General features: G+C 41.6%; 1 protein-coding gene across 2 annotated transcripts in view; it reads left to right on the forward strand.

Moving 5' to 3' along the window:
• capzb (capping actin protein of muscle Z-line subunit beta) overlaps window positions 1-26371 on the forward strand; it is a 107950-nt gene that overhangs the window by 79235 nt on the left and 2344 nt on the right. Inside the window, exons 7-9 of one of the 2 annotated variants that reach the window (XM_080214897.1) lie at window positions 14199-14264; window positions 19439-19515; window positions 21634-21744. In XM_080214897.1, coding sequence (XP_080071023.1) covers window positions 14199-14264; window positions 19439-19515; window positions 21634-21736 — 246 coding nt within the window. In that variant the 3' untranslated portion in view covers window positions 21737-21744. The remainder of the gene's footprint in view (window positions 1-14198; window positions 14265-19438; window positions 19516-21633; window positions 21745-26371) is intronic. The other variant, XM_080214898.1, reaches the window with a different exon arrangement.

Below are 26371 nucleotides of genomic sequence, written 5' to 3' on the forward strand. Positions count from 1 at the left end.
AGTCTAGGGATAATACCATCTAGGCCATCATCTCCCCTGTTAATGCAATCTTATTGAGGGACATTTGGGAAGCAAAGTGCAGCCCTGGAAGTGCTTTCAAAGTTTAATTCAGAAGATTTACAGTAAAACCATGGTTTATTGAATGGCTGACTGCATTTTGGGAGAAAATAGATGATGTATATTCAGTATAGTTGAATGGTTTACATGAACAGTTGATAGTTTATAATGCATCCTGACTGGAATTAGAGAGAACAGAAAGGTAATTACTGTCTGCTGTACTGGAATTAGAAAGAACAGAAAGGTAATTACTGTCCATTTTATTGGAAAATGGATTTTAATATTCAATAAGTTCCATCTTAAAATATGTATAAGCATCCATACTTTCTGCTTAACACTTAGAAAATAACATCTTAAGTATAAACTACATGAAACAATTTTGAATCCTGAAGGGTTAAATTATAAAGTTTTTAAAATGTCAGTGAAACCTTGTGTGGTGTAAATATTTGATAGAAATGAAGCATAAACACTTAGATTTCTCAAAGAATATAGCCAAAAATCATAATTACTGCTGAGCTGTGGATCTTGCCAATAAAAACACTTCAGGGAAAATGGATGTTTTTGTGCTGCTTGCTGTCAACTGTGCAAAGATTAACTTTAACATATTGTTCATTTGTCACCTTAACTTCTGCTTTCAATTCCCTGTGATATATAAAATCTGTGAAGATTGCCTTTCTGATTACTAATAAAAGCTATGAAAGGTACCCATGGCATGATATGAGGGTATAGCACTATGATTCTTGGGTCCTTTTAGTAGAGAATTAGATGACATGAAGCATCAGTAAGATGATTGAGCCTTTTGGAGAATGACTCTCTGGCCCAATCTGATGGAGATCAGCATCCGCTCGAGCGTACGTGACAAACTTTATTTTGACCCAACGTGTGCAAGGAGCTTAGGTTTAGAAATGAAGAGGTCATATATCACAAATTTACTGGAGATGGGTAAGGTGTATTTGAAATGGTAGGTAATGGCTGCCTGATTCAGTGGATTTTATTTACCATTTTAAGAATTATTGATGAAGTTCCATAATTGGGGCTTGCGAACAAGCTTAGAAATCATGGAACCAATAGCAAATTGCGAGTTAAATTGAAAACTGGCTTGATAATAGAGATCAGGTAATGAATGGAAAAAACAAGTGGCCTGCACACTGGCTAGTAATCTGCTCTGTATCCCTGGTACACTCTCAAATTATCTAGAGGAGAGTTCTGTTTGTGGCATAAGGTTATGCAACCAGGTAACAAATCTGAACTAGGAATTGTAACCATTGTTTTAACTGTATGTGAAAGTAGGTGAATGAATTTATCGCAGTTGAGTCAGAAGTCCTTATTTTTCTTTGAATCTGAAAGACTTGCCTGAACTTGTCTAACCCAAAAACAGTAATATCTGCATCAGGCACATCAAAAATTACTGTCTATCCAAAGAAGCAGCTGGAAGGGAATGGAGTTAATGGGTGTGTTGCAAAAGTCTACAAATGAAATCTTTGCATGCTATGTTTAAATCATTTAGATTTATGTCATCGATGGATTAAGAATCTTCAGTTCTATAAACAAGCAAGCCAGATTTTCCAGCTTGAATAACTTTTGCTTTTTATCCTGCTTTGTAGAGAAATTAGTAGTATTTAATTTCTGTTTGACAGTGAACAGGCTACAGCAAAGGGAAATGATGAATAGTTTCAAAATGCATTTTGACAGCTAATTACTTGAATTGCAATCCTATTATACAAATTAGTATTTTATTAATTGTCTAGTTCTTTCAGGATTGTTTCATACTTAGCAAAATGAAGATGGTTGTGGCATTTGGAGCCCAGTTATCTCAGCCCATGAGATTGTTTTGGCAGATAAGACAAAGGAGAATCCAAAGAGTTTCTACAAATACATAAAGGGCAAAAGAGTAACGAGAGAGTAGAGCCTGTTAAGGATCAACAGGGTCATCTATGTGCGGGTCCACAAGAGATGGTGAGATCCTAAATGAATATTTCTCATCAGTATTTACCATTGAGAAAAGCATGGATGTTAGGGAACTTGGGGAAATAAATAGTGATGTCTTGAGGAGTGTACAGATGACAGAGAAGAGGGTGCTGGAAGTCTCAAAGTGCATCAAGGTACATAAATCCCTGGGATCTGATGAGGCGTATCCTAGAACATTTTGGGAGGCCAGGGAGGAAATTACAGGTCCCTTAGCCGAGATATTTGAACTATAGAACCCTACAGTGCAGAAAGAGGCCCTTCGGCCCATCAAGTGTGCACCAAACACAATCCCATCCGGGCCCTATCCCCATATCCCTACATATTATACCCACTAATCCCTGTAACCTACTCATCCCTGGACACTAAGGGGCAATTTCTTAGCAAGGCCAATCAACTTAACCTGCACATCTTTGGACATCATTTGAATCATCGATAGTCACTGGTGAGGTGCCTGAAGATTGGAGAGTAGCAAATGTTGTGCCTTTGTTTAAAAAGGGCTGCAGGGAAAAGCCTGGGAACTACAGGCCAGTGAGCCGCACATCTGTGGTGGGTAAATTGTTGGAGGGTACTTTGAGAGAGAGGCTCTGCAGGCATTTAGAGATGCAAGGACTGATTAGGGACAGTCAACATGGTTTTGTGAGTGGAAAATCATGTCTCACAAATTTGATTGAGTTTTTTGAATGGGTAACCAAGGAGGTAGGTGAGGGCAGTGCAGTTGATGTTGTCTAAATGAACTTCAGCAAGGCCTTTGACAAGGTACCACATGGTAGGTTGTTACGTAAGGTTCAATCTCCCAGGATACAGGGTGAGGTATCTAAATGGATATAAAATTGGCTTCTTGACAGAGCTAGAGGGTGGTTGGAGAAGGTTGTTTTTCAAAGTGGAGGCCTGTGACCAGTGGTGTGCCTCAGGGATTAGTGCTGTGTCCACTGTTATTTGTAATTTATATTAATGATTTGGATGAGAATATAGGAAGAATGGTTAGTAAGTTTGCAGATGACACTAAGATTCGTGGCATAGTGGCCAGTGAAGAAAGTTATCTCCAACTGCAATGGAATCTTGATCAATTGGCCAGTGAGCTGACGAATGGCAGATGGAGTTTAATTTAGACAAATGCGAGGTAGTGCATTTTGGTAGATTGAACCAGGGCAGGATTTACTCAGTTAATGTTAGGACATTAGGGAAGGTTACAGAACAAAGAGATCTCGGGGTACATGTTCATAGCTCCTTGAAAGTGGAGTCACAGGTGGACAGAATGGTGAAGAAGGCATTCGGCATGCTTGGTTTCATCGGTCAGAACGTTGAATACAGGAGTTGGGACGTCTTGTTGAAGTTGTACAACACATTGGTAAGGCCACACTTGGAATACTATGTGCAATTCTGGTCACCCTACTATAGAAAGAATACTATTAAATTAAAGTGCAGAAAAGATTGATTAAGATGCTACCAGGACTTGATAGATTGAGGTGTAAGGAGAGGCTGGATAGATTGGGACTTTTTTCTCTGGAGGCTGAGGGGGGTGATCTTACAGAGGTCTATAAAATAATTAAGAGCACAGATTAGCTAGATAGTCAATATCTGTTCCCAAAGGTAGGGGAATCTAAAACTAGAGGGCATAGCCCTCATGTTTGACGAATTTATTGGATTTCTATGAGGATGTGACTAGTGCGGTAGACATGGGAATCGGTGGATGTGGTGTTTCTAGATTTTCAAAAGGCGTTTGATAAGTTGCCTCACAAAAGGTTGCTTCAGAAGGTTAGGGTGCATGGAGTTGGGGGTAAGGTGTTAGCGTGGATAGAGGATTGGTTGCCTAATAGGCAGAGAATTGGTATCAGTGGGTACTATTCTGGTGGTTGGTGACTAGTGGAGTGCCGCAGGGATCGGTGCTGGGGCCTCAGCTATTTACCATTTATATAGATGATCTGGAGGAGGGAGCTGAGTGTAGGGTGACGAAATTTGCTGATGACACAAAGACGAGTGGAAAAGCAAATTGTGTGGAGGGTGTGGAAAGTCTGCAGAGGGATCTGGATAGCCTGAGCGAGTGGGCGAGGACCTGGCAGATGGAGTACAGTGTTGACAAGTGTGAGGTTATCCACTTTGGCAGAAATAATAGTAGGAGGGATTACTATATAAAGGGCGAAAAGCTGCAGCATGCTACGGTGCAGAGGGACCTGGGGGTCCTTGTGCATGAGTCGCAAAAACCCAGTCTGCAGATGCAGCAGGTGATCAAGAAGGCGAATGGATTCTGGCCTTTATAGCAAGGGGGATAGAATATGAAAGCAGGGAGGTCTTGCTGCAACTGTACAGGGCACTGGTGAGGCCGCAGCTGGAGTACTGTGTGCAGTTTTGGTCGCCGCACTTGCACAAGGATATTTTGGCCTTGGAGGGTGCAGAGGAGGTTCACTAGACTGATACCGGAGACGGGGTTGGACGGAAGAGAGACTAAATAGACTGGGTCTGTACTCGCTGGAGTTTAGAAGGATGAGGGGGGATCTTATAGAGACGTATAAGATAATGAAAGGGATGGATAGGGTAGAGGTAGAGAGATTCTTCTGCTTAGAAAGGATAGCAGGACTAGAGGGCACAGCCTCAAGATAAGGGGGGAGCAGTTTAGAATGGAGTTGAGGAGGAACTTCTTCACTCAAAGGGTGGTGAATCTCTGGAATTCTCTGCCCGTTGAAGTGGTGGAGGCTACCTCGCTAAATATATTTAAGTCACGGGTAGATAGGTTTTTGACAGACAAGGGAATTAAGGGTTATGGGGAGAAAGTGGGAAAGTGGAACTGATCCACTTCAGATCAGCCATGATCTTATTGAATGGCGGGGCAGGCTCGAAGGGCTAGATGGCCTACTCCTGCTCCTATTTCTTATGTTCTTATAGGTGTAAGGCGAGAGGGGAGAGATACAAAAGTGTTCAGTGGGGCAATTTTTTTCAGAGGGTGATGAGTGTCTGGAGCAAGCTGCCAGAGGCAGGGAAGGTGAATATTTAGAACGATAGTTCATGTGTCAAAGGTGCTATCAAGTTCTCTTATTGTGTGGAGCTGCGCTCATCCAGGCAATTGAATCCATGCATTGCAGATGGCGGACAGGCTGCGGGAAATCGAGTTGAGTTACTCACCACAACAGTCCCAGACTCTGACTTGCTCTTGTAGTCACAGTATTTACATGGCTGGTTCAGTTACTTTCTGTCAATGGTAACCCCCAGGATGCATAAAATGGAGGTTTCAGTGAGGGTGATGCCATTGAGTGTTTTGGGGGGAATCTCTCTAATAAGAGATAGGCATTGCCAAACATTTTTGGAGTAGAGGCAGGTATAATTTTGTATTTTAAAAAGCATTTAGATAGTTACATGGGTATGATGGGTATAGAGGGATATGGGCCAAATGCGGGCAATTGGGATTAGCTTGGGGGTTTTAAAAAAAAGAGCGGCATAGACAAGTTGGGCCCAAGAGCCTGTTTCCATGCTGTAAACCTCTGACATTATTGCAGGAGTTCCTTGAGCAGTGTCCTCAAACCAATCATCTCCAGCTGTTCCAAAAATGACCTTCCCTCCAACATAAAGTCAGAATTGGGGGGATGTTGCTGCTGTTTGCATGGTGTTCAGTACCATATGTGACTCTTCAGATACTGAAGTAGTCTGTGTCTGGACATCATTCAGGATTGGGCTGATGAGTAACATTTGTGCCTGAAGTGCTAGGCAATGACTATTTCTAATAAGAGAGATTCTCCCTAAAACATTCAATGGCATCACCCTACTGACCAAAAAGTAACTGAACCAGCCATGTAAATACTGTGACTACAAGGGCAAGTCAGAGTCCGAGACTGTTGTGGTGAGTAACTCAACTCTTGATTTCCCAAAGCCTGTCCACCATCTGTGATGAATGGATCCATTTGCCTGGATGAGCGCAGCTTCACACAATAAAAGAGCTTGATAGCATTGAGAATACTTCTTTGACACGTGAACCATCATCCTAAATATTCACTTCCCTCACCCTTGATGCACAGCAGCAGTGCATACCATCCACAAAGTACACTGCAGCAGCTCACCAAGGTCTATTTGACATCACCTTCCCATAACAACCTTTACCATGGGTGAGAACAGGGGCAGAAGGTACCTGGGAGCACCACTAACTGCAAGTTTCCTTTCAATCATCTTGACTTGGGAGTTTATTACCAAACTTCACTGCAGCTGGGTCAAAATCTGAGAATTGCTTTTGTAACAGCACTATGGATGTAACTCTGTAACAAGGATTGCAGTGGTTCAAGGCCACCGGCTGCTCCACGGCAATTAAGGGTGGACTATAAATACTGGCCTTGTCAGCAATGCTCTCAACCCATGAATGAATAAAAAAGATTCTTCATGTCTCCAATTTCTGTATCAGAAAGGAAAATCATTTGGGATATTTGTGCAGTTTGATAACATTTATGGTAGTTTTTTTAGAATAAGGTTTTCATAGAATCATAAAATCCTTATAGTGCAAAAGGAGGTCATTCAGCCCATTGAGTCAGCACTGACTCTCTGAAAGAGCATCTTACCCAGGTCCAACACGTTCACCATCCCATTCCTATAACTCCACGCATTCACCATGGCTAATCAATCTAACGTACACATTTTGGGAAACTGAGACACAATTTAGCATGGCCAATCCATCTAACCTGCACATCGTTGGACTGTGGGTGAAACCCGGAGGAAGCCCATACAAACATGGGGAGAAAGTGCAAACTCCATGCCCTAGGACAAAATTGAACCTGGGTCCCTGGCACTGGGAAGCAGCAGTACTAACCACTGTGCCACTTTCTTCACCTTTCATCTTTCAAGAGATGTTAGTGTTGCTTTGCCCATCCATAATTGCCTTTAAAATGAATGGCTTGTGAAGCCATTTTAGAGGGCAGTTAAGAATCAATCACAGTATGTTGGTTTGTAGTCACTTGTATATTGGACTGGGTATGGATGGCAGATTTTGTTTCCTAAACTTGGATTTGAACCACTGTCCCCAGACCATTGGCCTGGATCTCTAGATTACTACTACAGTGACATTTCCACTGTGCTACCATCTCCTAATGTTATTACGGAGGTTACGCTACGGCAGCTTTTGTTGTGGGAAAGGAAATTTCTATCTGCCATCTGTCTCTAGCTGCAAAGTTATTTCACAAAATCCCTGTTAAAGAAAATTAATAATTAATAATTAAAATTAAAAATTAATAATTTGGTGGCATAGTGCTCAGCTCTGAGACCTGTTTCTGACTATCACTTTGAACCCTTGGCATCCTGTGCTGAGGGATTAACTGACAGGTCAATTTTGGCATGACAATTTATAGAGCTTTTGGTTGTTACCTAAATTTTTGAAGTGCTGTCTTAAATGGTTCTGTTTAAGCAGAGATCACTTGAGCATATAAATAACTCCTCTTTCGAAGTTATCTGAAAGTAGCTATCCAAATAATTTCATAAACGTAACGGCCATAATCTGATGGCTGTCTTTAATACTGCAATACTTCAGGCTGACTGGGACATCTAAAGAACTGTAGAATGGTTAGAGCATAGGATGCCATTCAGCCTATTGTGTCCATTTCTGCTCTCTGCAAGAGCGACTCACCCAGTCCAGGTCTCCCATCTTTTCTTTGTAACCCTGCTGATGTTTTTTTCTCTTCTGATAATTATCCAATTCCTTTTTGAAAGCCACATCACAATCTCAGGCAGTGTACTCCAAAGAGGTGCAGGTTCAGTGGATTGACCAGATTGAATTACCTCTTGGTATCCGGGGATATGAAGGTTCGGTGGTTTAACCGTGGTGAAATGTGCAGGTTATGGAGATTGGTGTGGAGGAGGACCTGGGTAAGATGCTGTTTTAGAGAGTCAGTGCAAACTCAATAGGCCAAATGGCCTCTTCTGTCTTCTGCACAGGGATTCAATGATTCTAGATTCTAGCTACTCATTGCATAAAATGTTTTTGCTCCAGTTGCTTTCTGTGGCAGAGAAAGTTGTTGCTTTCTCTGCCAATTGCCCTAAATGCCCCCTCTTTCTGACCCTTCTACCAATGGAAACAATTCTATCTGCTCTGTCCAGACCCCCACCGCCACCACCTTGATTTTGATCTCTAATCTATTCATGTAACTTAATTTCCTCATCCCTGGAACCATTCCTGTGAATCTTTTCTTGTACTCTTTTTGTAATACCATCTCATCCTTCCTACAGTGTGGTACCCTGAACTGAACACGTTACTCTTGTTGAGACTAGTGAAGCCCTTGTCTGTATTCACAGAGTCCAATATCCCATATGTTTTACTAATCTGCTTTCTTAACCTGTCCTACCACCTTCAGTGATTTATCCATCTATACCTCTGCTCCTGCAACTTCTTCAGAATTATACCGTTTATTTTTTATACAGTCTTTCCTTGTTCTTAACAAAATGAATCACTTCGCATTTCTCTGCATTAAGTTTCATCTGCACGTTCTATAACTTGAAGTTTAACACTCATCTTCCTCACAGTTTACAATACTTAGTTTTGTACCACCTGTAAATTTTGAAAACATTTATTAAGAAAAACAGCGGTCCTGACACCGATCCCTGGAGAACCCCATGTCTAAAAAAACAACCATTTACCACTCCTCTTCTGATGACTCAGCCAATTTTATATCCATGCTCCTGTGTCCCTTTCCTTTCAAGGGCTCTAACTTTGGTTCAATAGCCACTTCAAAAGTTACTTCATTATCTAGGACTGCAAGGGACAATATGAAAATTGTCTTTTTACAGTTATCATTCAGGTTTGAATGCTGCCTCCTCTGATAAGTAAAAAGGATATGACCATAATGTAAAAGTAATGACGGCACAACTCAAAGAACAAGATCTGCAGCTAGAATAGAAAGTCACCAAGGGGCAAAACAATGGCATAAACAAATCATTCTGGGAAATGTGAAGTCCACTTTGATTTGGGAAAAAAGATATCAGTATATTTTCTGGATGGGTGTGAAGGAGCAAAGAGATTTTGATGTTTTGTGCACTGAACCTTAGGAAGGATATATTGCCGTTTGAAAGGGGTTCAGTTTCACCAGCTTGGTGCCTTTAAATTATGATGGAATATAATGCTTGTATTCCTTTGTGTTTAAATGGTTGCAATAATACTTTAAATGATGAATGATTCAAAAGGGTAGATAGGGGGAGACAGTCCTCCTCCTAGACAGGGAATTTGGAACAAGAAGGAGGAAACTTAATTGGACTCAGGTCAGTTGGGAGTGAAATCAGGACATGCTTATCATAATGGAAATCTGGAACTCTCAATTGAGTCTAGATTAATTAAGGAAAGACAGCAAGCATTTGTTCAAAGTACTTGATTGTGGTTTTAATCAGGCTAATGCAGTTGAGGCAGCCTAACTGGACATTTGAAAGATGTATGAATAAAAGTGCCACACAACGTGCTTGCTAGCAAAGTTAAAGCTGGTGGAGTAAAAATAGTGACGCCATAGATATGAAATTGGGCGAATGGCAGAAAATGGAGTGGCGATGAATGGTTTTTTCCCGAATAGTGGAGGGCATGCAGTGGGGTTCTCCAGGGGTTGATATTAGGATGACTGCTTTTCTTGATCCCTATTAATGAATTAGACTTCGGTGTACAGGGCACAATTTCCCACAAAATCTGAAAGTATTGTGAACTGAGAATAGTGATAGAGGTCAAAAGGGTGGAATGGGCAGATACATGGAAGATTAAATTTAATAGAAAAATCATAGATTTTGGCAGGAAGAATGAAGAGAGGCAATTCAAAACAAAGGATATAATTGTAGAGGGGATACAGGAACAGAGAGACTGAGGATACCGTGCTCAAATCGTTAAAGGTGGCAGGGCTGGCTGAGATAGTGTTTAAAAAGGCATACTGGATCCTGGGCTTTATAAATAGAGGCATGCAGTACAAAAACAATAATGTTTATGATGAACCTTTATAAAACACTGGCTCAGCCTCAACTGGAATATTGTGTCCAATTCTGGTCACTGCATTTTAGGAAGGATGCAAAAGCCTTTAGAGAGAGTGCAGAAAAGATTTATAAAAATGGTTCTAGGAATGAGGAACTTCAGTTATGTGGCTAGATTGGAGAAACTGTGGTTCTTTTGGAGATGAGATTAGACAGAGTTAAGAGGAGAATTATTCCCAGTGACAGGAGAGTGGAGAGCCACAGGACACACATTTAAGGTGATTCACAAAGTCAAAAGTGACATGAATTTTTTTGATAGTGGTGAGTGATTAGGCATTGTCTGAGCGGGGTGATGGAGACAGTCAATCACAGCTTTAAAAGAGGAATTGGATAAATACATGGAGAGAAAATGTGTAGGGCTGCGGGGAAAGGGCAGGGCAGTGGAATGAGTTCAGTTGCTCTTGCTACGAGCTAACATGCACTCAGTGGGTCAAATGAGCTTTCTCTAATTTGTATCCATTCTTCGATTCATTTCTTTTCCTCCAGTATTGAACTTTCTGGTTCTTAAGTGTCCAGCTAATAGGATGCTGGTAACAATTAGAAGCAGGAGCTTTAACTGGTTGCCTCTCCATCCCAAGTACAATGAGGCAATTGCTGCATCCCTTACTGCCACCATGGATCAGATCAGCACAAAAAAGGGATTAAAACCCAGGACCTTGGATGAATTAAGTCTTAAAACATTTGATCATATTATAAATGTGGACTGGGGGAGCGCGTTGGAAGGTAGGTCTGCTGAGGAGCAGTGGAGGATCTTTAAGGAGATCTTTCTTGGTGCTCAGCAGAAATTTATTCCGATGGTTAAAAAGGACAGTAGGAAGAGAGGTAATAAGCCGTGGATAACGAAGGAGGTGAAGGAAAGTGTTAAATTAAAAGCGGAGGAATTTAGAGTAGCTAAGAGCAGTGGGCGAGAAGAGGATTGGGAAAGGTTTAAATGTCAACAAAGATTGACAAAAAAGTTGATAAAGGAGGGTAGAAGAAGCTATGAAGCTGGGCTAGCGCTTAATATAAAAAAGGATAGCAAGAGTTTTTATAAATATATAAAAAGGAAGAGGCTGGCTAGGGTGAACGTTGGTCCCTTAGCGGATGAGAAAGGGGACCTAGTGGTAGGGGATGGGGATATGGCTAAGGTCTTGAATAACTTTTTTGTTTCTGTCTTCACGGAGGAGGACGTGAATAATTTGCCGGGTGTTAGCGATGGAAAGGTGGTAGGACTGGAGGGTCTTAATGACATTACTGTTACTAGAGAGGTGGTGCGCGACAGACTGGAGGGGCTGATTGTGGACAAGTCCCCAGGACCGGATGGAATGCATCCGAGGGTTCTGAAAGAAATGGCGGAGGTGATAGTGGATGCCTTGGTGGTTATTTTCCAGACGTCGCTGGATTCCGGGGAAGTGCCGGAGGATTGGAAAACGGCTAATGTTACGCCGTTGTTTAAGAAGGGTGCCAGGCAAAAGGCGGGGAATTACAGGCCAGTTAGTTTAACGTCTGTGGTAGGTAAAATGTTAGAATCCGTCATTAAGGAGGAAATTGCGAGGCATCTTGAAGGGAATTGCTTGATAGGGCAGACGCAACACGGTTTCATTAAAGGGAAGTCGTGTCTGACAAATTTACTGGAGTTCTATGAGGATGTGTCTAGGGCGGTGGATAGAGGAGAGCCGGTGGATGTGGTCTTTCTGGATTTTCAGAAGGCGTTTGATAAGGTACCTCACAAGAGGTTACTGCAGAAGGTCAGAGGACATGGAGTTGGGGGTAGGGTGTTAGCGTGGATAGAGGATTGGTTGTCAAATAGGAGGCAGAGAGTGGGGGTCAATGGGTGCTATTCGGATTGGCGGTTGGTGACTAGTGGGGTGCCCCAGGGGTCGGTGCTGGGGCCTCAGCTATTTACCATTTATATAGATGATCTGGAGGAGGGAACCGAGTGTAGGGTGTCGAAATTTGCTGATGACACCAAGATTGGGGGAAAGGCAAATTGTGCGGAGGGTGTGGAGAGTCTGCAGAAGGATCTAGATAGGCTGGGCGAATGGGCCAGGAAATGGCAAATGGAATTTAATGTTGGCAAGTGTGAGGTGGTCCACTTTGGTAGGAAGAATGGTAGGAAGGACTATTACTTACGGGGCGAAAAACTGCAGCAGGCGACGGTGCAGAGGGACCTCGGGGTCCTTGTGCATGAGTCGCAAAAACCCAGCCTGCAGGTGCAGCAGGTGGTCAGGAAGGCGAATGGGATGCTGGCCTTCATAGCGAGGGGGATTGAATATAAAAGTAGGGAGGTCTTGCTGCAGCTGTATAGGGCATTGGTGAGGCCGCAGCTGGAGTATTGTGTGCAGTTTTGGGCGCCGCACCTGCGCAAGGATATTTTGGCCTTGGAGGGAGTGCAGAGGAGGTTTACTAGGCTGATACCGGAGTTGAGGGGATTGAGCTATGAGGAGAGGCTGAATAAACTAGGCTTGTACTCGTTAGAGTTTAGAAGAATGAGGGGAGATCTCATTGAGACGTATAAGATGATGAATGGGATGGATAGGATAGAGGTGGAAAGACTCTTCCCGCTCAAAAAAGACAGTAGGACTAGGGGGCACAGCCTCAAGATAAAGGGGGGGCGGTTCAGAACGGAGTTGAGGAGGAACTTCTTCACTCAAAGGGTGGTGAATCTCTGGAATTCTCTGCCCGTTGAAGTGGTGGAGGCTGCCTCGCTAAATATTTTTAAGAAGCGGGTTGATGGGTTTTTGATAAGAGAGGGGATTAAGGGTTATGGGGAGAGGGCGGGAAAGTGGAACTGAGCCACGACAGATCAGCCATGATCTTATTGAATGGCGGGGCAGGCTCGAAGGGCCAGATGGCCTACTCCTGCTCCTATTTCTTATGTTCTTATGTTCTTAAATGTAAATAACTCTCTATTATTTAATTATAATTTGGGTTTTCATAAGATCACAGTTGATCATCATTAGTGAACTAGCTATCATGGTCTAAATTAGACCATGAGCTCAGATCCTACCAGGCAGCTGGGGGATTTGCATTACATTACCAAAATTTGGGAAAAAAACAATCAGTATTGGTGACCATAAAGCTACTAAAATGCCAAAAAAACCTGTCTGGTTTAGAATTGTTCTTCAGGGATGGTATCTGCTATTCTTACTCAGTCTGGCCCATTATCTGACTCCAGACCCACAGCAAAGAGGTTAACTGTTAACTACCTTCTGATAGGGCGTTGGTGAGCTGCCTTTTGAGATTAATTAGGGATGGACAATGAATGCTAGCCTTGCAGCAGTTAAAACACCTGGAAATGAATGAGAACTGCTTTGTGAATTGCCCTGTTGGGGTCTTTCTCCTTACTCAGACTACCTTTCATGATATTGCTTCCTTTATTTGTTATGCGGTTCAGCCATGGGATGATTTCTAAATGATCCATTATTGGGATGCAGCATAAGGCAGTGCATCAGTGGGGTGCTTTACTTGGTCGTGTCTGCTCATAAAAATGATAGTTTATCCCAGAGAGATTTATGATGTTAGATATGTGTATTTGCATAGATAAATATTTCATTACTTTGTTTTTAAAAAGTTTGGGATGGTAAGTATTTTGTACTCCAGTGCTGCCATTATGAAGAAATCTCCTGTTGTGAATTGTCCTGTTGTGCGTCGTTAGAATACGATAGCCTGAATGTGTAGACATTGTTCTTAGCAGACCACCCATCTAATGCAGCATAATGAGCCATGTTAATGCACTTGTATCTTTGTTTTTTTTTGTTAGTAATTGTATGAATCATGGAAAATGTTTGGACACCAGCTATCGAGTTGCTTGCAGCTGCAGAATTGGGTCTTTTGAAAAATCCCATGACCTGATCAATACCCCCATTGTACATCAGCCTGCAGGGCCTGAAGGCGTCTAGTTTCATGAACCTTTGCAACTGTCCACCAAGTTACATCTATAATGTGCAAACAGATGGCCAAATAAATGATGCAGCAGTTGCTTTGGCAGTAGACTGTGGTACTTGAAAGCTTTTGTTTAGAGGGAGTGACTGATAAACTGCATATGGGCCTTGGCTGTAAAAAGAAACCTACAAGCAGAGATCATCTGTGACGCAGAAAGGTTGAGAGTAGGCTTTGTTTCTGAGAGTTTATTCACTGTTTTGAGTATGGTCGTGAGCTACAACCTCACTCGTGGAAGATTTTTTTTTCCTTCAATCTAACTCACCCATACTGAATTTTTGTTTTCACAGATGGAGAAAGATGAGAATGTGAGTGAATCGTCACCTCACATTGCTAACATTGGGAAGCTGGTCGAGGTAGGTGGAGCAGCTCTTAATATGTAAATGACACAAAAACATTCTAAGACCCATCTGAAATTTCACAATCATCAGCTGAACAGATTTAAGCCTGACTAACTATATAGATCAGTATACTGTGAGGGAATTTAATATAAATACTCTACCACGTGTAATCATGGATCTTTTGATCATGCCAAATATTGTTCCACGTAGATTTTAGGATGCCTCCACTTTGCCAACGAATTTAGGGGGTTTCTGCATGGTTTTCCCTGAAATGTGATCCACACAATCACAACCTTTTCTATTCCTGAGAACTGTACTTCTATTTTAATACCCGTAGTATTTAAGATATTTTCAGAAGTTTAGGTTGGACAGTTAGTCTGATCATTTTAAATGAGAATGCATGTCTATAACATGCATTTTTTATTGTATGTGCTCCTCGTTCTATCTTGTCATGAAAATATCTTTAATAATAAAATCTTTCACCAGAACCTGTGCTGTTGTTAAGAGGATTGCCACTGAATGCGATGGGCATCAATTGCCTGAGAAAAAGAAATGTTACTGCATTTTTGCAGAAAGTTCATCTGATTTCTTGGGATTGGGCAGCTCCATATAGACAGCCTGGTTGTTCCAAAGTCATCATTCCTGCATTTTCATTACACTGAAAGGAAAGGCATGGAGCTCTTCTAAATTGAACATTTTATTGACTCTTAAGTGTTTCTTTTTAAGGAGTGCATTAGCACATGTGCATTGCACCATTGAGAAGCAAGCATTACTGATTCTCCAAGCTGCGAATTTATAATCTTGAAAATGGACTGGCTAAAGTCCACATGTCTGAGTAGCAGATTAGTGTGTACCATTGGCAGAGCATGAGGAGCTAGTGTCTAAGTTCAGTGGCTCTGGTCAGCTTTGGTAGGAAACTACATGGAAGGAAACAAATTGCAGCAATTTTTTTTAGCCCATTTGAAACACTGCTGGAATGATGCAAAGTTTGCAGGTCCAGAAGGAACCATTCATCTGAGTCTCTGTAAAAAGCAGTTTAGCCCTGTAACTCTCATATTTTTTCTTTAGATGCTTATCCAATAGCTTTTGAAAAGCTATGAATGAATCTTCCTCCACCATCCACCACCCTTTCAGTGGTTAGCACTGCTGCCTCACAGCGCCAGGAACCTGGGTTCGATTCCCAGCTTGAGTAAATGCACGTTCTCTCCGTGTCTGCGTGGGTTTCTTCTGGGTGCTCTGGTTTCTTCCCACAGTCTGAAAGACGTGCTGGTTAGGTGCTTTGGCATGCTAAATTCTCTCGAACAGGTGCTGGAGTGTGGTGACTAGGGGATTTTTACAGTAACTTCATTGCAGTGTTAATGTACACCTAATACAATAAACTTTAAAAAGGGGTGCGTTTCAGATTGTAACCACACATTGTGTTCAAAAAAAAATACTATTTTCTTATATCCATTTTAGTTCCTTTCCCAATAACTTAAAATCTGTATCCTCTGATATTGGTCCCTTTCTCCTTATCTCCAGCAGTTATTTTTAAATTGTCATTTTTTGGTTAATCTATAAACTTGAACACAGTTTTGAAACTATAAATACATTTGATTTGTTGATTTGCATGGTTTGGTGACAATTGTCCTGAAATTGTGTACAAAGGCTTCTACCTAAATGTGGCGTCAAAATATCAGTTGTGACGAAAATCAACATCCCACCCATCCATCCATCTACCAGCACTTGTTAAAAACTATTGTTTCAATTTCAGTGCTGACAGAAGCATGGGTTAATATATTGACAGAGTAAAACTTACTTGGATGCAAAATTTGTTGGATAAATATTTCAGAGGCCCTATATCAAGAGTACAATTAGTAAAATGCATTTCTCCCCCCCCACTGGTTCTGTCAAAGGGAGGGAAATTTCCAGGCAACACAGAGGCTAGGGGTCCTATTTCATCAAAATAGCAGGGTCACTAAAGCTTTGTGCTACATGAGATTTGAATCTGTTTCTAAGCATGCTAACTCAATCAAATCTTCTGAACCTGTAGATTTAAAGTGAGAATGTTTTGAAAGGGAATGTTTCAATTCCACAACTATAGCAGTTGTTTTAGTTTGTGTATTAAAATACATGCGTTAGTGGTGGGTCCACCTCTTATTTTGCAGGTGACTGAAACTTCTCTCACAACCCATCTGTCACTTTGGCTAAAGATTTAATGCTCACCTCAATTTGGCAGGCAATGATCATTTTTGTGAAGGTCGAGCTGTACTCAAAACAAGATTGCCTAATGTTTTTGTGTCATTTGGTGAGACGTGTATTACAATCTTAGCAACACAGAATCCGCATAAAATTCTGGTTTATGTACTATAGTTGTGGCAGTGTAATAAACCAAACAAGTTTCTCCATTGTGCCAAGAAGCAAGGTATCCTGGTATTTTGGTTTTAATCCAGCTCGGGCAGATGGCTCTGAAACTTTTCATCTGTTAAAGAAAACCTACCTTTCCAAGAATTGCATGTTTCAGAGCAGCTCATTGTTTCTGATACCCTGCAACACAACAGGAAGCTGCAGGTTTATGCTGGTGATTTTCAACACAAGCTTCTGATCTGGGCTGGACTGTTCGCAAGGCAAGCGATCAGAAAGGAAGGATGCCAAGGCGATCTTAGTCTGTTTGCAAGAGGCTGGGAGGTTAGTTAACTGCTTAGTCAATGATGCAGAATGTTTGGACAGGAAATATAAGGAGGGATGCAAATTGATTATTAGAGGAAGCATGATTAACTGTTGGCCAATTCACCTTAAAAATTATAAATTGCTCCCCTTGGGCTGAGTCACGTTTCTCTGCAATGTGAAAGAATCCAGCTTGTCGCAGTACAATTTTTTTTTGCTCCACCAGGAGAATAATTTTGTTTGCCTTCATGGAGTGCAGTCTGGATTGGAAGACGTCACTGTGGCTTGCCTGTGTTCTGTAGCTGTACTATAAAATTTTCCACAGAATTCTGGCTCATGTACAAAACAGATATTTATTATTTTAAGAGCCAAAATTCTTTGGAAAGTTCAATAGCAAAGGAGGCAAGCTGCCTACAATTAAATTGACCCAACAAGTATGCATTGCATATAAAGAGGACCAACTGTGGCTCCTGGTGGTAAAAGGAAGTCACAACATGCCTGAAAAAATTGGTACACGTCGAGTGGAAAGCTGTTCCATTATCGTGATTCCATTGAGAAGGTTCAAAATAAAAGTAGCTTATGGAACTCTTGGTAATGTGTAGGCTTTGCAGTTTCAGGAAGCCATCAATAAAGCCTCGCATGAAGTATAATAAAACTAAAATCCAAGGGAATAATACTTAGAACATGGATTACATTGTTTAAAAATAGAACTAAGGGATGGATAAAAGTTAAAGCTTTATTTATTAGTCACAAATAAAGCTTGTATTAACACTGCAATGAAGTTACTGTGAAATTCCTCTGGTCGCCACAGTCCGATGCCTGTTTGGGTCAATGCACCTAATCAGCACATCTTTCGGAATGTGGGAGGAATGGTGGTTCATTTTGGCAGGGCAAATGGGATGATGGAATATAATATTAAGGATAAGACTCTTAGCAGTGTGGAAGACCAGAAGGATCTTGGGATCTGGCTTCATAGGATGCTCAAATCAGTTTCGCAGATATAGGATGTGGTTAAGAAGGTGTATGGTATTCTGGCCTTCAATCGAGGAATTGAGTTTAGGAGTCAGGAGATAATGCTGCAGCTGTGTAAGACCCTGGTCAGACCCCACTTGAAGTACTGTGCTCAGTTCTGGTTGCCTCATCACAGGAAGGATGTGAAAGCCATTGAAAGGGTGCAGAGGAGGTTTACAAGAATGTTGCCTGGATTAGGTGGCATGCCTTATGAGGATAGGTTGAGAGAGCTTGGTCTTTTCTCCTTAGAGAGACAAAGGATGAGAGGTGACCTGATTGAGGTGTATAAGATGATGAGAGGTATTGATCGAGTGGATTCTCAGAGGCTTTTTCCCAGGGCTGAAATGGCTGCCACAAGAGGACACAGGTTTAGGGTACTGGGGAGTAGGTACAAAGGAGATGAGGGGTAAGTTTTTTACTCAGAGGGTGGTGGGTGTGTGGAATCAGATTTGAAAAGGTCTTTTAAGAGACTTTTGGATGAGTACATGGGACTTGGTAAGATAGAGGGTTATAGGTAAGCCTAGAAGGTAGGGATATGTTCGGCGCAACTTGTGGGCCCAGGGGCCTGTTTGTGCTGTAGTTTTTCTATGTTCTGTGAAACCCACACAGACACAGGAAGAATGTGCAAACTCCAAACACAGCGAGCCAAGTCAGGAATCGAACCCAGATCCCTGACACTGTGAAGCAGCAGTGCTAACCACTGTTCCGCCATGCTGCCTAAGTGATAAGCAAGTGAGCTGAGGCAGGGGTGGAATTGGATGGGAATAGGCAGTTTTAGTGGTGGCATAGGTTTGGTCAGAAGCTCATTTTAAGGTTACGTGTGACACCGAGGTTGCAGAGAGTATGGTTCAGCCTCAGAAAATTGCTGGCAGGAAGGATGGAATCAGCTAGGAAGCAAAGTTTGTAGCAGGGACTGAAAACTGGCTTTAGTCATCCTGGTGTTTGTTTAGAGCTAATTTCTATTCATTAAATAAGCAGTGATAATATAGAGACGGTGGAGTGGTCGAGGGTGGTGAGGTAGAGCTAGGTGTCATCAGCATATGCTTTGTTTTCAGTTATTGCCACCGAGAGGCAGCGTGTAGATGAGAAATAGGACGGAGCCGGGCCTTAGATCCTTGCAGGAACAGAGTAATAACAGTGTGGGAGTGGGAAGAGAAGCCATTGCAAATGATTTTATGGCTTTAGTTAGATAAGAATAGATGCAGTTGTGTAAAGTCCCATCCATGATGAAGATGGTAGAGAGGCGTTGGTGGAGGATGGTGCGGTCAACAATATTAAAGACTGAGGACAGGATAAGGAAGGATAGCCCAAGTAGCAGAGCCAAAGCGATGGATCCCTAATCACTGCAGGTCGACTGGTATGTACTGCTGAAGGCCATTCACTGAATATCAGCCAGACCCCCGACATACAGAAAATGCTAGGATGATGATTCCAGACATGGTGTTTGCCTGACTCCAGTTGTGCTAAAAATCTAATGAAGATTTTGCTCCTTTTGATTTGGATTGATGTATTTTAACATTTCTCTTTCATAGGATATGGAAAACAAGATCAGAAGTACATTGAATGATATCTACTTTGGTAAAACAAAGGATATTGTGAACGGACTAAGGTAATGCATGGAATTCTATTTGTGTTTTAACCATGTAGAAGCAAGAACAGTTTTATAAACAGTGACGTTATATAGCAGTTTTAATACATCCCTATATGCTTCAGAGGTGTAAACATAAAATGGATGTTAAGCCCAAGGAGATATCAGAAGAGTTGGCCAAGAGGTAGATTTTAAGGAGGGTCTTAAAGGAAGAATGAGGGTTTAAGGAGGAAACTTAAGAACATAGACTGAGATGGCTCAAAGAACAGACAGCAACGATGGAGCAAAGGGAGGGTTCACAAGCACAGAGTTTGCATATGTGGGTTATAAAGGGGTTTGAGGAAATTAGTGTTAGAACAGGGGAAAGCCATCATTGGATTTCAACATGCAAAATACATTTGAAACACTGGGAGACCAGGACACAATGTAGATCAATGAGGACTGGGTGACCAACGACTGGTATGTGACGTGAAACAGAATCATTGTCAAATGTACAAAGTAATGTGGTTGGGCCCAAAGACAATGGCTTTTACTTTCCCAAAGTGGAAGAAATTGTGGTTAATCTGAGACGGCTGTTGGACAAACAGTCTGGTTACACAAGAATGGAGAGTTGAGGAATGTCGAGCAGAAAGACTAGCCTTGCATGACAATGTAGGGGCAAATGGAACTGGGTGAGTCCCACAGGGCTGGACAATGAAGAAGTGGTATTGGAGGAAGCCAAAGGTTACAGAGGTGCCAAGGAGTAATAAACCACAGACCCCATCATGTACATTCCAACTTCGAAACATAAAAGCTAGCTTTCTGCTACTGCCAGAGTGGAACCTTGCCCACCAAGCACACTAGTTAGGAACTTAAGCAAACAGTGCCACCATTTTTCAAGCATTTAAAAGAATCAACAATTCTTTGGCCAATTCAATTCCGTGATTTCAACCAACAAGGCAGAAAAAAAATCCCAGGCTCATCTGTATGTGGCTTTAATTATGACAAACCTTTAATGTCAATATTGCTTAGTTTGCATCTCCATAAATCTTTAAAAGTGCTTGTAGTGTACACTCTCATTTCAGTTTAGAAACTTCAGGTTTAATGAACTGATTTACTTTGGGATTACACATAATATGTGGTTAAAACACACATCTGCATGTTTGATACGATGCAGGTTTCATGCAAAGGGCACTTCACTCATGATTGTCTCCTTCATGAGTTATTTGGGGAAGCACTATGGGGGTGTAAGCACGGGACCAGTTTGAGTGCAGAGAAAGTTAGGAGGGAGTTATTGTGTTTTATATTTGGTGGAGTGAGGGGAATAGAGGGAAAAATCTATTACCAAATGTGATTGCCACTTTTCCAAATGAACCCCAGTGTTTAGATGTCAGCTGCTGTTGTTATACATGCAAAGACATGTGGCTGGAAATGGGAGGTCATGTTTCAACAAATGTAATTCATTGTGTTCAGTAATTTCTTGTGCATGTTTAAAAAAAAAGCTTCTCTTGCCCTCCCCTTTCTTGGGCCCACTATCCAACCCCTTCTTTCAATTCCAGACCAGATGCTGTTTGGACCACTTGATTTATTTACTGTATTTTGTCAGCAGAAAAAGCTGAATTTGTAGCCTAGATCAAGGCCCTTACGGCTGTGGCCTTGTGGAACATTCCCCTGTTTACGATTCTATCCATGGCATGAGAGGTTCTTAAAGTTGCAGTGTCCTGAGTCATCCTCTATAGTTCTGAGGTTCCTATCTGTGTGAGACTTGTTTATGAAATTTATTTAGGGGGTGATGAGGAAGACACCTATTGTGAATATATATTTTTGGAACTCCTCTCTATGTCATGGTGGCAACCCTGTGATTCCGGCATATGCGGAAACAGTCCTCTGAAAACAAATCAGTCCTTGAAAAGTGCTTTTCAAAATAATCAGACAAATGTAGACAAAATTTAGTTCCTGAGTTTTAGCTTCTCATTTTTGAGAATGAGTTATTCAAAAGTAAAATATTATTTTGTTTAAATGGATTTGGTATATTGACAGCATTCTGGAGGTTTGTATGTAGCTGTCTCCACTTCTTGGTCTTAATTTTGTTGTTTAATTTCTGGATTTCATCTCTCCTTTTCTCCTTGTTGTTCACGTAAAACTAAACACTTTTTATAGATCAGTTGATGATTTACCAGACACCCAAAAGCTTAAGCAGTTACAGAGGGAACTGTCTCAAGTACTGACCCAACGCCAGATCTTCATCCAGCCTGATAATTAAATGCCCAGGTATCTGCCTGTGAGGCTTACGATGTGATTAACCACAACTTAACTAGGCCGACACGATCAGCCTTTCTCCTTGCATGAATTTTTACTGGTAAATCTAACCTTTAACCCACCTCACACAAAGCATCTGCTTTCTACTGCAAATTGAACACAACACTTGCAAGATATGGTCTGTGAAAATGCTTCAAAGGCTTTAGATCTTGATGTGCATTAGTTGTGTTGAATGATTTTACGTGATATTTTACAGTACTTTTAAGAACATGTAGATGAGTGAGTTCCAAGTTCTGAAGGACCTTTACTTGAAATGTGTTTGGATTCTTAAACTAATGAATTGTGTAAGGGAACATTAATGGACTGTTTTACTAATCTGTGTAACTTTTTTTATTTGGACTTTTTGAAATGTGAATATTCTCCATCTGACATTCCCAACAGAATTGCGTTTCCTCTATCACCCCGAGTGATAAATCCATTGTCCTGGTTTCATTAGAAATTTGTGTTTATATAGGAAAGTGTCTCACTATCTTTTGTAGCTCAAAGTCAAATGCAAGCGGAGCTAGAAGAGAATACTATTACTCAATCATATGGAACACAGGACTACTTGCATGCCAAACAGTGGAAGCAGTAAACGATAGACAAAGCCTAGTGATTCCATATTCAATAGATTAGATCAAAATACTGTAGTTCTGCCAAATTAAACATCTCACAGGAATTGTTGTTGTTTTCACAAATATCCCCAACGTCAAGGATGGGGGAGGCCGGCATGTTAATGTGAAAGACATGGCTGAAGCATTTGCAACCATCTTCAGAAAAGTGATGATCATCATCACCACCTCTTGAAGGCACTGGATACTGCAAAGACTATGAGCCCTGACAACATCCTGACAATGGTACTGTAGACGGGGCTCCAGAACTAACTGTGCCCTTTTAGATACCAGCATCTTCCCAGCATTGTGAAAAGTTGCCCAGGTGTGTTGTGTCTACAAAAAGCCAAGGCAAATCCAATCTGGCCAGTTACCCTATCAGCCTCCTCTTGAACATTAGCAAAGTGATGGAAGGTGTTGTTGACAATGTTATCAAGAGATTCAGAGATGCTCAGTTGGGTTCCCCCAGGCCACTTGGCTCCTTGCAGCATTTGTCCAAAAATGAATAAAAGAGCTGAAGTCAAGGGGACTGTTCTTTATGTCAAGGAAGTAGTTGACTGACATCAAAGAGCCTTGGTAAATTGAAGTCAGTGAAAATCGGTGGAGTCATCCATAAAGGAAGAAGTGGTTATTAGAGTTCAGAAGCTGAACCCCAGGGCAACATTGCAGGAGTTTCTCAGTAGTATCCTATCTTCAGCGTCTTCAAACACAGCCATCCCTCCATCATAAGGTCAGAAGTGGGGATGTTCTCTGTTGATTGTACGGTATTGTGACTTCTCAGATACTGAAGCTCTGTGTCCATATTCAGCAAGACTTGGACAACATTCAGACATGGGCTGATAAGTGGAAAGTTACATTCCTACCATTCGTGTCGGGCAATGACCATCTCCAACAAGAGAGCATATAGCCATTTTCTGTTGACTTTCAGTAGAATTATTACTATTGCTGAATCCCCCGCTATTAACGCACTGGGTGTTTTCATCAACCAGAAGTTGAACTGGACCAGCCATATAAATACTGTGGCTATTAGGGCAGGTCAGAAACTGCTAATTCTGAGGCAAGTAATTCACCTCCGAACTCCCCAGAGCTATCCACCATTTACAGGACACAAGTCAGGAGTGTGATTAAAATACTCTCCACTTGCCTGAACGAGTGCGGCTCCCAACAATACTCGAGTTCAACACCATTCAGGGCAAAACAAATCATTTGATAGGTGCCCTTAGCAATGCTTTTAAGAGAAGAATGGAGGGGAAGACGCTGGTGGGTGTCGTCTATAGGCCCCCGAATAATGATCTGGAGGTGGGGCGGGCTGTTAACGCGCAAATAAGTGCGGCGTGCAGGAATGGGACGGCAGTAGTTATGGGGGATTTCAATCTGCATATTGATTGGTCGACCCATGTTGGACGAGGTGGGCTCGAGGAGGAGTTCTTGGAATGCTGCCGGGATAGTTTCCTGGAACAGTGTGTGTTGGAGCCGACGAGGGAGCGAGCTATCTTGGATCTGGTGCTATGTAATGAGGCGGGTAGAATTAGGGACCTTGAGGTGAAGGATCCTCTTGGAGAGAGTGATCATTGTATGGTGGAGTTTCTGGTGCAGATGGAGGAGGAGAAAGTGGGTTCCCGGACACGTGTCCTTTGTTTGAATAGAGGGGAGTATGGTAGGATGAGAGAAGAATTGGCGAATGTGGACTGGGGGAGCGCGTTGGAAGGTAGGTCTGCTGAGGAGCAGTGGAGGATCTTTAAGGAGATCTTTCTTGGTGCTCAGCAGAAATTTATTCCGATGGTTAAAAAAGACAGTAGGAAGAGAGGTAATAAGCCGTGGATAACGAAGGAGGTGAAGGAAAGTGTTAAATTAAAAGCGGAGGAATTTAGAGTAGCTAAGAGCAGTGGGCGAGAAGAGGATTGGGAAAGGTTTAAATGTCAACAAAGATTGACAAAAAAGTTGATAAAGGAGGGTAGAAGAAGCTATGAAGCTGGGCTAGCGCTTAATATAAAAAAGGATAGCAAGAGTTTTTATAAATATATAAAAAGGAAGAGGCTGGCTAGGGTGATTAAGGGTTATGGGGAGAGGGCGGGAAAGTGGAACTGAGCCACGACAGATCAGCCATGATCTTATTGAATGGCGGGGCAGGCTCGAAGGGCCAGATGGCCTACTCCTGCTCCTATTTCTTATGTTCTTATGTTCTTATGAAAAAATAATTTACTTCCCCCAGCTGTGTCTGCCCTTTTAAAAGGGTGCATCTTATATGTTTTAAGATGTTTTAATTGAGTGCTGCTCCTTGTGAGTAAAAGGTTTTCAGTGTCATGCCCCTCATTGCTATTCATTCTTTGTGGCAAAACCCCTCCCTGTTTGTGCAGTTCTGTGTACAAGTTGCATTAGAACTGGCATTGTAATTTGAGTACTGTTGCTGTTATATGCTCTGTCTGAGGCCAGAACTCTCCATTCACCTGACAAAGGGGCAAACCCCGAAAGCTTGCGAGTTTACTATCAAATAAATCGGCTGGACTTAAACCTGGTGTTGTCAGACTTCTTACTGTGTTTACCCCAGTCCAACGCTGGCATCTCCATCCACATCATTGTCATTTGAGGCAGCAGGTAGCATGTATTCTAGCAGGATGGCTGAGCATGGGTGTCCAACTTTGTATCATTGATTTGTATTTGGTGCAGAGAAGTGACATTAATGGTTGTTATATATGGTTGTTAGGGGTATTAAATGAAATGGTTGAATTGTCGAGTCTCTGACACATTGCATCATTCGGACACTACTGAATGAATCCCTGAGGGAATGTAGGAAATGTTCTGAAAAGGCAAAAACAAAATCAAGGTTCCAATGCAAGGTGGAAGTCCTTTCTGTCTTTAACAGAAAAATGACCTTGAATAGCTGCTTGCTGTTGCATGGCAAAATTCAAAAGACTGGTGGACTCAATGTTACCAACTAGATGAGTCTGATTGAGAGAGAGAAAATCTTCACACAGGAGCTTGTCAGTTTGGGTGTTCCAAGCATGGTTTGTTCTGCATGTAGCGAAGACTAATTTGTGCACACAATGTTTGGATTTGAAAAATGCAGCACAATCTTTATTTCATTATTTTTCATGATTGACAACTTTTGAAACACATTTTCTTTGTAACCCAAAGCAAATGATATTTGTGTAGCTGAGTCTTTTCCTACACTAATCGTATTCCAATGGCCACCACATCAATAAAAATATTTGCCATTGGCATTCGACTTTTGAATGCTTGTGCACACAAACCCCATACCGCTGAAACAGTTATATTGATCCATGTTACTGCTACAGACACATGCAGCACAAGCTCCTATACCAGTATATGTTATTGCTGTATATATACCAATTTGTTTCAGTTACTCATGTTGGAATTCATATATTTGATTAATATACATCATAATCTCTAAACTCCCATTCTGTTTATAGGCCTTGTGACAACTTTTACACCAGCCTTCCATTGTCTTGGTTTCCTTGTCTTAAGTTGGTGTAATATTTGGTCTAAATGTGTCACTAAAATGTTCAAGAATTGTCAAAGTTAATATCAGGCCATTCTTGTCAGCTGCCGATGTTGAAGGCTGGTGTGTTTAGTTCTCAGGATACAAAGTTTTTTTTCAATTGCTTTGCTTGTGTCTCTTCTGAAAAGAGGAATTCCAGCCACCGTGTTTGCTCAGTCTCAATCTTTGAATGCCAAAGGAAATTCTCTAGTGTGAGTCGAGCTGCTGTTCGATCAGACGTTTTAAAGGGATGGTAGTTGAAAAAGTACAAGGGGAATCCTTCCCCTCTTTTTGAAAGAAGTATTGTTCTTCAAACTGTTAAAACTGTACTACGTGACCAAAGCCAATGAGAGTTCCAATCTGCGTTCCTATACTATGTTTTGCCAAAGATCCTGTGTTTACCAGGAACACCCAGTGAATATGTAAGATCACTGATATTAGTTTGGAACAGTTCCTTTAAATTGCCTGCTACAATTTCTCGACAACATTC

The sequence above is a fragment of the Carcharhinus amblyrhynchos genome, chromosome 30 (genome assembly GCF_965287045.1).
Source record: "Carcharhinus amblyrhynchos chromosome 30, sCarAmb.v2.hapA, whole genome shotgun sequence".
NCBI classification, from domain to species: Eukaryota; Metazoa; Chordata; class Chondrichthyes; order Carcharhiniformes; family Carcharhinidae; genus Carcharhinus; species Carcharhinus amblyrhynchos.